Source organism: Lactuca serriola, chromosome 1, assembly GCF_051521515.1.
Source record: "Lactuca serriola cultivar US96UC23 chromosome 1, Lser_US96UC23_V15, whole genome shotgun sequence".
Lineage (NCBI taxonomy): Eukaryota > Viridiplantae > Streptophyta > Magnoliopsida > Asterales > Asteraceae > Lactuca > Lactuca serriola.
Window position 1 is genome coordinate 187,032,547 of NC_136408.1, and position 10,924 is coordinate 187,043,470.

At 32.1% G+C, this 10,924-nt stretch overlaps 1 protein-coding gene across 1 annotated transcript; it reads left to right on the forward strand.

Moving 5' to 3' along the window:
* The first annotated feature begins 5,167 nt into the window (after window positions 1–5,167).
* Window positions 5,168–8,937, forward strand: LOC145101883 (zinc finger CCCH domain-containing protein 14-like). The gene is made up of 3 exons (XM_079039187.1): window positions 5,168–5,450; window positions 5,990–6,050; window positions 8,037–8,937. Exons 1-3 carry the CDS (start codon window positions 5,378–5,380, stop codon window positions 8,776–8,778), a joined length of 876 nt encoding a protein of 291 aa, XP_078895313.1. The 5' UTR covers window positions 5,168–5,377; the 3' UTR covers window positions 8,779–8,937.
* Window positions 8,938–10,924: the final 1,987 nt, after the last annotated feature.

Below are 10,924 nucleotides of genomic sequence, written 5' to 3' on the forward strand. Positions count from 1 at the left end.
ATAGGGCTCAACCCCGAGAATTAGGGTTTTCTCCAATCAGCGCCTACTCGCCGAGTCCTCCTCACTGACTCGCCGAGTCGGCTACTTAGCACGCGACCCAGTCGCGACTCTACTCGCCGAGTCCATCCATGGACTCGCCGAGTCACTCTTTCACAACTTACTCTTTTAGCCCTTCAACTCTACTCTTGATATTTCGGGATGTTACAGTAAGACAGTTTAACAAAGAGTTGTAAACGAGTAAAAATGTTTTGGAAAGCCATTTAAAGTAATATGTTTGGTAAAACAGCTAAAAGAGTAGTAAATCCATTTGTATGCTACTTATAAATCACATGTGATTGATATAATAACTAGCATGATTCAACATGTATCCCCCCATAAAAGCATTTAAAAAAATTTAAAATATTGATTAAGGGGTATGAACTCACCTCTAGCAAGTGGTTTGGCTGAACTGACTGTATAGGATGCTAAGTGTCAAGTAAAGACTTGTACACACTCTATGATCCTAGTTAACATATAATATCACATATATGTAACCCATTAGTCTTTAAACAACTAAATAACAAAGATTAGACATCGTAAGACATGTAAAACACTTGTTCCAAGTGCTATAAGTCCTAAGGATTGCATCTAAGGGTTGTAGGACTTGGCTATTGAGTTTAGGGTTCAAGAGGACCCTCTATGGGAGTTTACGGTTTGGTGACCATAACTCATTGAGTTTACGGTCGTAAACCCATGAGTTTACGGCCGTAAACTCATGCTTCTTTGACCACTTTGTGTTTTGAAGCTCTACAAGTCCTATAGAAGCATGTCTACTTGATGGTTAAGCCTTTGGAAGAGATTAGGGCACCATTTCCCTCCTTTGAGGAGTTTACGACCCTAAAGGATTATGGTATTTTGATGTTTTCAAGTCCTAAACACATCAAGGAAGGGGTCTAAACTAGTTTCCAAAGCTTGAGAAAGGACTAGGGTCACTTTGGCACACTTTTTAGGGTTTACGGTCCAAGAACATCTTGAACCGTAAACACCTTTGATCTTCACTTTCTTGGGTGATTTCTTGATATATGGAAGTATCAAGAGCCTTAAGATACTCTAGGATAGAAGTACTTACAGGATAAAGGCTTGAAATGGTACCAAAAGGCCAAGAACACTAGTGTCTGTTCTTTGTGTTCTTGAAGATCTAACCTTTTTGGAACATTTTTACGGATGGAAGTGTGTTAAAACACTAGATTAAGTGATATACCAACTTAAAAGGGTTAGAAACACTTACTAGTTGAAGATCTAGGAGCAAAAGTCGGATGCTACTTGAGAGGATTTGAGTTCTAACATTGAAATGGTGAAAAAGTGATTTAAATGGCTAAGTGCCATATATATACCACTAGGGTTTACGGTCCAAATACCATTTGGGCCGTAAACTCCAAACTCCTGAAGTTTTTGGAACTTCATTGATGCACAATAAACTCTAGGGAATCCTCTCTCCTGATATCTCCTAAAGGGTTAATCCTAACATACTCAAACTTATTCCAAAAAGCTTGAAAGTTTGCAAAAACTGTTCTGACTTCTATTGAAGGGAAGGGTTGTACAGAAAAGAAATTTCGGGTTGTCACACATTCTCCCCCTCAAAGTATGGAATGGATGACAAGGCTTCAACTTCCAAAACAAGCCTCTAGCAAATAAGAACAGATCTTGTGATGAGGAATATCAAAGCAATCCACGAATCTTGATTCTTCAATAGTCTTCAAACCGGGTTCTAGGATATAGAAATACAAAACCAAGCACCAAAGTAAAAATATCAGCTTCAAGCTCCGAATGGTTTAAAAGTAATATTTTTCAACTTCATCTTCTAATGTAACCCCAAAGATTATCAAGAAAGCCAAACCCGCCATAAAAACCCATTTTAGAATTAAGAAACCAAATCACTTCTTATTTTTAAGAACTCCCCCTCCAAGTCACAATGATATTCAAATAAGCTAATGATATAAGCCATCAAAAAATATCATGTAACAAATCAAATTTAAGATTCGTAACGTCACTTGATCGAGGAATCACTAAAAGTCAGAGTCAATCAAAGCACCACAATCATTGGTAGAACCTTTAGGATCCCCGTCCTAAAGTTCATCAATACCTAAAAATGATATACCCACTTTCATATTGCTACCACAAGCTTCATAAAAAATCTTCCAATTTGAAAAGTCACAATCCAATTTCGAATGGCCATGTCAAATTCTCCCCCCTTTTATAATTAAAAACATGATTATAAAACCTTCAAATAGTCATGAGAATGATCTTGAATTGGATAAATAATTGCTATGCTCCCCCTCGACAAAATGGAATAAACATTGAAGTGTAAAATCCGAAACAATCGAAATTTTTTGACATTTTTGAGAAATACGACCTTCCGAACCGCCAAGACTTGTTGGAATCCATTGTTTACTGTTCACGAAAAAATATGTTCACAAAAAAATCAATTTTGTTCATCAGCCCTTAAATTTGCAAACATTTTGGAATATTGGGCTGAAACTGCCATTTCGCTGAAAGTCAGGGGACTAGATATGTAGAACATTAGCTTCCTTCCCCATTTGATTGGATAAAATAAGAATGTTAACAATGACTTGCAAATCGGAATAGAAACAACGACTTGTAAGATAAATTTTGATTCCGACATACAAATTCCGAAATCCAAATTATTTATGATTACCACCTTCTATTCCGATCACAGTTGCTTTTATGATAGATGATCTGATTTTCGATTCATTCCAGTTATCATCATAAATCCAAAATCAAATTCCTAGAATGGAGATTGGTTCCAATTCGGAGATCGGAATCACTGATGGAAACAAAATTAATGTGAGAATATGATGCGATAAGTTCCGATTCAGAATTTGAAGATCCAATAATCTGAACAATTTTTCATTCTAATCTTCTTCATTCCGATTGCCAAATCCTTCATGAGAACTATTTCGATTTTGACCTCTTATTTCCTCAGTTCCGATGAATGTCCTATCTAGTTCGGTTCAAAAAATATGTTCCGATCAACACAAAATCATGATTTTTGTTCCGAAACCACATCGATCCCATCATTCTGTTTTCAAAACACCATTGCAAATTATTCCATTGTTTCGAAAATAGCCAATCATCGATTCGATTCAAACACGTCACAAACACCAAATTGATTTCTCCAAATCGATTTCCAGATCAAACACCGAAATTACTGAAATCGTCCCTACGGTTTGGTCAAAATTGTACGTTTGGTCCTAACTTTTTTTTTTCGCACTCGGATCGTCCATATGGTTTGATTTTGTTGCGTTTTTTTGTCCCTTGCATACATACAATTAGGGAAAAAATGTGCAATTTTGACCAAACCATAGGGACGAAAAACGCAACAAAATCAAACCATAGGGACAATCCGAGTGCAAAAAAAAGTTAGGGACCAAACTTGTAATTTTGACCAAACCATAAGGACGATTTTAGTAATTTACTCCAAAAGAAACTAACAATACTAACAATACTCATCAAATACATTTTAAAAAAGTTAAATTTCTAAAACCAAATTAAAATAATTAAGAGTTTCCAATTACGTTATTTTAAAAGTAACATTATATACAAAAGTTATATTGTTAAATTTAAAAACAGAAACAATGTTTGTTGTTTTAAATAATTACAATGATAGAAATTAAAATCTTATATAAATAAACTTTTTATAGTTAAACATAACAACAACTATAAATATCATTAAACATACATTAAATTTTATTTTATTAATGAGTAACAAGCACGTAGAGACCATTAAAACAATTAGGATTATAAAATTTTAAAAGATGTCTATATTATCATATAAATCAAAACAAAAAATGTATCGATATATTTAAAAAACATATATTTGTAAAAATTTCAAATATATTGTTGTAATCTACGCAATGCGCGAGTATTCGCCTAGTATACTTATAAATGAGTCATTTTTACTTGCACCACATGGATTTGAAACCTCCATGACTTTTCAATTTTTTTCTAATAATTATTATAAATTGATTAACAATGTTAAATTAATGCAAACACATAAATGAACTAAACTACAATATTAAAATATCATAGTTTACTTCTATTTATAAAATTATGACTTTAACTTTTTAACATATTATAGTTAACTTATTAGTTTAAGTATGTTGTCGAATATGAGCAATTATCATTTTAAAGTCACAACTTTTGTATAATTTATGATTTTATGTAAAATAGTTAAATTATTAATTTCAACATAATGTTAAACGGTTAACTTAAATTAAAATTTCAGTTAAACTTAAAAAAAATCGAGAGACTATTTTATAAATAGGTAAAAGTTATCAGTTATAGTGTTAAACCTGAATTGTAATCCTAAATTAAAAAAAAACCATGAAACTATTTTTATAATCATTAAGAATATTCAAATAAGTAGTTTAAATATAACCTATAATAAGAATAGTTAAAAGAAATATTATATAAAAGTTTATAATGTTATCTTTAAAAACAAAAATAGTGTTCGTTGTTTTAAATAATTAAAATTAAAGAAATTAACAATATTAATCAAATAAATTTAAAAAAAGTTAAAATTCCGAAACCAAATTAAAACAATTAAGATTTTCCAAATATATTATTTTAAATAAATTACAGCAACAATAGTTAAAAATAGTATTTTATATAAAAATTATATTGTTATCTTTAAAAACAAAAAAATGTTTGATGATTTAAATAATTACAATAATAAAAATTAAAATATTAAACAAATAAACTTTTTAAAATTAATTAATTATAACAATATATATATATATATATATATATATATATATATATATTATATTTAATTTTATTCATGATTAACACGTATGTAAAAAACATTGAAACAATTGAAATTATAAAATTTTAAAAGACATATAGACTATCATATATAATTCAAAACGAATTTTTTATAAGATTCTTTTTATATAAAAGCTAACAAAATGTCATTCATATATTTATATATTTATGAGAAATTAAATATCTTTCTATTTTTGTTTTTACAAATTTTCTTATTTAATTAAATGTTATTATCCTTAGATATGATTAATGTCGTTATTTAATTGGGTAGAAAGACTTTTAGAAAGAAAAAGTGTTTCGAACGTGTTGTTGTATTATGCGGAAGCTACTACGGTAATAATTAGAGCAAAACACGAGTTAGAAACCGGCGAGCGACACGCGACAAGAGCGGGCTCGAATTGGAAAACTTAACCAAATCGGAATCCAAATCTTTCAGTTCCGCCAATTCCCCTCTTTTTGCAAACCCTAGAAGGGTTTTTGCAAACCAATTCCTTTGTGTATTTGCCTATATTCTGCTCCGCGAAGCTTTTGTGTTAGATCTGAAAGAAGAAGAATGGAGTTTGGGGGGCGCAAGAGAGGACGACAAGACGGTGGTTGGAATGGAGCTCCTAAGAGACCTAGAGACGGTTAGTGATTTATTCCCGTGACCTTGTTAATTCCCTCAAGGTTTCCTCTTGTTATTTCATGGCGTTAGAGTTTATTATGTTTTAAGATCTGTTTACGTTTTTTGCCGATCGATTCTATTGCAATATATGGTTTATATGACTGCAATGTTCCATTTGTCAAACCTTTTTAGGATTTTTCATTTTGACGACAGTCCATAAGATATGAAAATGGGTTAAGCGTAGATACCTAGATACCAAAGGAGGCTCCTATCATTCAGTGCATTAAATCTTGTCTAGTTGGTATTCATATATAAAATAAATCTTGAATAAGCATGTCAAAGTTGTTCATTTATTGAAGAAACGAAAAACTAATCATTGACACTTAATTTATTTATAGGGCATTCGATACTGGATTTGGGTACAGTTAACTAATGTATAGTTATCAATTTCAATAATGTGTTGGAAATTTAATTTTGATGCTTGGAAATTTTTTGTTAATGGGCGGAAAGGTCATTTAAATACTACTTAACTGAAACAAAATAATTAATTTCATGCAACAGAAATGGAGTCGTTTACACCAGGTGTAGGAAGCAAATCAAAGCCGTGCACGAAGTTTTTCAGGTTATAATCTTAACTTATACAATATAACTACACACCATATAAGTTGTCTAATTAAGTTGTAATATGAATGAAATACACCATCTGGAGCAATATCATAAACCATGCTGGAGTTACAACAATACTAGTTATTATTTTGTAAAAGGCTACATGGTAATGGGATTGAGACTAGCATTCTGTTCAAAAGATTACACTTATCTGGTAATGTAATTTTCTTCAAGTTTACACTTTAAAATCTGTTTTGGATGGATGAAGTGGAATGATGAAATAATGGAATGGACAGGTTAATGGAATAAACAAGGACAAGGTAATGGAATGCCGAACTACATTACATTCCATGATCATGTTTATGTTTGGTTGACTAGTAGAATAGAATGGCTTTTTTATATTATATATATACAAATACAATGGATAGCTTTAAGTTTTAACTCTATTCTATACATTAATTTAATTATATTTAATGAACTTGTACATACAAAAAACAAAAAAAATGAAAGATGATAAATGATAATAACTCAATAAAACCCAAATAAGTTCTAATATATGTCATAATCCTTAGTTATTATCTTAAAAATAAAATTTTGAAATTTTTTTTTAAAATAAATCCATGTCACTAAAGTTACATAAATAGACTTGGGTTATATTTTTAATTTTTTCATGGAAGAAAAAAGGAACACATCCTCTCTAAGGAATGAAAACCAACAAAATGGAAGGTTGGTAGTGATCTGTAGGGTTTTTATTCCAATGGAATGAACCATTCCATTCCTTAGCGATTCCATTATACCATATGTGCTACCTCATTACTACCCACATTCAAACATGTTTTGACAGTTTTATGCATGTCTTCCTTCAGCAGTAAATTTGTGCTTGGGTTGGATTGACTTTTAGTGTTTTTTCTTTTTTACTTAATCCAATAAGGTCTATATGGCTGTTTGTTTTTACTCAATGCAGAAGTAACTACTTAATAAAGAAATTTGGAAACGGAAGTCCTAACTATTTACTAATCTGCCATAATTTATTTTCTTCTTTTTTCTCAATTTCTCTCAAATATTTTTTTGAAACATCATTTGTCCCAACACAAAGAATGTCTCCAGGAATTACATTTTCCAAAATTTTATGTATGCATTAATAACTTAAGTTACAATTCTAGTGATGCATGTAATATTTAAAACATTTTACCCATTACAGGAGTTTTCTCTGTTTATATGATTCCAAACTGCCATTAGATGTTTAAAATGTTGTTTGGGCTGGATGCATGATATAACAATGTACTTTCATTTATACGTATTATTGCATTTTGCTTTAGTTCTTTGCTATTACAACTTTGTATTTGGAATTTTTATTCTTATCAATATTAAAAAAAATCTATCCAATTATTCCGGGCATTTGTACTACATTGATTGCTGTAATTGGGTAGACTTTTCAAACTACATTGTTGTAATAATAATAAGAAGGATGCTTTAATAAACATATCAATCGAAGTATGCTGCTATTATACTTGTGTTTTTTTCCATGGTAACAATGTATATGCATTTCTTTACCCATAATAGCAACATACTTACCGATAAGGACATATGTAATCAGTAATAAGTATGTAGTGCATTTTCTCTAGACATGGCAACAATGAACTTAAATTGTCTTCTGCTTGTAATAGCAATGTACTACCACAAACTGCTATGTACTTACAGTTATTTACTCATAATAGCAGCATACTTGAATTTCTTTTCTCACAATAGCAAGGATGATAGCAATATGTAACTAACTCATAATACATTTTTCTTTAACAGTGAGTGTACTTACTCATAATACCAATAGCAATAGCAACGTATTTACTTTTCTTCACCCACAATACCCAATAAAATCCAATGTTCATATTGGTAGCAAAATGCTATTATGAGTAAAGAAATACATATAAGAGCAAAATTTATTGGTATTCATTTCACTCACATCAGATAGATGGTTGAGCTAATGTTGTTTTGTGTGATGCAGCACTTCCGGTTGCCCATTTGGTGAGGGATGCCACTTCCTCCACTATGTCCCTGGCGGCGGCGGTGGGAAACAACTTACAAACATGGGAGTGGGACCCGCCCTCGGAAGAAAACCGCCCTTTGCCGCCGATACTCCGGTGAAAAGCAAGCTATGCAACAAAATCAACACCCCAGAAGGATGCAAATTTGGAGACAAATGCCGTTTTGCTCATAGTGAAGTGGAGCTGACTCTGAGTAGTAAAAATAAACCGTTTTACCAAGATCCCCGAGCTCAGCTGAGTACTGCCGCTGGTCCTGGTCCTGGTCCGGTCAGCTATGGTGGTGGTGGTGTGGCTGCCGCCAACTTTGGTCAGTCAGCCACCGCGAAGATCAGCATAGATGCGGCCTTGGCGGGACCCATTATAGGGAAGGGTGGGGTGAATTCTAAGCAGATATGCCACCTTACAGGGGTGAAGCTTGCTATAAGAGATCATGAAACTGATCAGAACCAAAGGAATATTGAGCTTGAAGGGACTTTTGATCAGATTAAGCAGGCCAGTGCTATGGTGCATGAACTCATTGTCAACCTTGGTACTAATGGTGCTCCGCCAAGAGGCGGTGGTGGTTTTCAGCAGCAGCAGGGCCATGCCCATGCTGGTGTGAATAAGATTAAGACAAAGATATGTGAAAATTTTGTCAAGGGACAGTGTACGTTTGGGGAGAGGTGTCATTTTGCACATGGCCAAAATGAGCTTCGTAGGTAGGTAGGGGGAAAACCTGTCATTTCATGTTGTGGTTTGGGGGAGGACATAACTTATGAGATTTTGTTATAGGAAGGTATTTTTTAGGAGGCTTGATATTGCTATAAGTTTTGGTAAACTTTTTTTTTTCTTTATCATTATTATTATATTGCCGTTATTTCCCATTTATTGTTAAGCATTTGAACCGGGGGGTTGACCTGTTAGCTGTTAAGGAACGTGGGTGTGCTTTTCTTATTAACTTAGGATTTTGGCTACTTCCGTGTCTGTTTTTATGAAAGCCACATTTCTTAAATTCTAAGTACTGTGTTGTCTAATTGGTCGAATGCAAGAAATAGCAATGTATATTTATTTTCATTATAAAATTTTATTCTTATTTATTATAATATATTTTAAAAAATCTATCCAATTGTTGTGATGTAGTCGATATACAAAAGCCATTTTGCCTTTGATAATTGGGTTTTTCCAAAATATCTTAAGAAACGAAGTTAAATCAATAATGATAAGATTAAATAGACTTTTCAAAAGTTATTCACAAAAATATCATACCTTAAGGATAATATCTTGACATAACCATTTTTTTTCTTCCAAACCGCTAGGTATGTGAGGTTATTTATTTCATCTAGACTTCTGTACACATTTTGTCTGCTGCAGGAAAACTTTACCATCCTCCTAATGCAATGGATACTGAATTCGAAATTCAATGAATTCGTTGAAGACTCGATTCTTCTTCCTGACTATCCATGGGTGTCAGTTTAACCTCTATTTAAGTTTCAATGTATAATCACGGTAGTCTCGATTTGAGCTACCACAATAAAAATTAATAAAAAAAGATATTGATAAACAATGTATCAAATCAAGATACGACTACATCTTAGAAGAAGTATATTACTCGTCATTCAGAAGAAGCAGAAGTACCACCCGTAGTAATCAGACGAAGTAATGTCGTTGATAACAATGAGTTGGACTTAGTTGCTCAATTTAATAGTTTTTGAGATGGGTTGCATTCATTAGTGGTTATTTTAAACATGTGATTACAAGAGACAATATAAGCAATTGCGTACATTACATGGATACTAACAAACTATACAAGAAATAGATCAATATCACTAAAACATCAGATTTTTGGTTTGCAACACAGATAAGTCTTTCATGTTGGCATTGATAGAAATATTACAACTTATGTTCCCACTATAAACAAAAACAACATAAAGGTTCGTTGACACTCATTAAATTCATAGGTTCGACCTAACAATCTCCCACAATTTGATGATGTCAAATCAAACTAAGACTATCTCTCAACACAACATCTTTTTCCTAAGAGTTGACTTTTTCAACTTCATCAATAACCTGAGTCTTGATCCACTTGTAGCCATCTGTCTTCAGTTCTTCTCTTCTCTTATTCATTTCAAAAGACAGCAGGGAGTGGAAATCGTTTGCTGCATTTTCTTTCATACATTCGATTCACAAAAGGAACAAATGATCATATGAATAGTTCTCATGAAACACATATTTTAACTACTATTGATGTGATTTCTAGTGTTTTGACAACAAAAGAAAGAGAATGAACAAAATTGGATAGAATGGGTTGATGTAAAAACGAAAATACAAGAAAAAGAAGATTCCACTCTATAAAGGAAATGATATCCACCAAGATTAAAGATAAAAACCCATCACTATAATCTATAAAGGAAATTAATCCACCAAGATTAAAGATAAAAGGGAACACATTTAAACCACAAGATCAAAGATCTATAAAGGAAATGAAGATTTCAACAAATAGATATAACTCCATATTCATATTCATCAAATCTGATTTTTAACAAAAGATAAGCCTCTAATATATAGAGAAAATCGTTTACAAGACACAAATCAGATTTTATCTCATTTAATGGACCATGCCGGGTCGGGTCAAGTATATATCAAATATAGTTATGGAATTAGAATCCTGATATGGACATATTTAGTTATAAAATTCATGAATGATCGTAATACTTTATGTTGATTTTATCTCATTTAATGAACCAAAGGTGCTTAATTAGCTTAAATATTTCATTTTCAGCAACAAAGACATGCTCGAAAGGAAAATGAAGCGGAATTGGCGATTGGACGCTTGGATCTTGGATTTTGAAGAAAAAAGGATGTTGCTGGA

Bases quoted from the DNA above. Each gene is read 5' to 3' on its own strand.
- LOC145101883 (XM_079039187.1), top strand. From the start codon at position 5,378: ATGGAGTTTGGGGGGCGCAAGAGAGGACGACAAGACGGTGGTTGGAAT. The intron at 5,451-5,989 runs GTTAGTGATTTA...TTCATGCAACAG, and splicing joins TCCTAAGAGACCTAGAGACG to AAATGGAGTCGTTTACACCA. The intron at 6,051-8,036 runs GTTATAATCTTA...TGTGTGATGCAG, and splicing joins CCGTGCACGAAGTTTTTCAG to CACTTCCGGTTGCCCATTTG.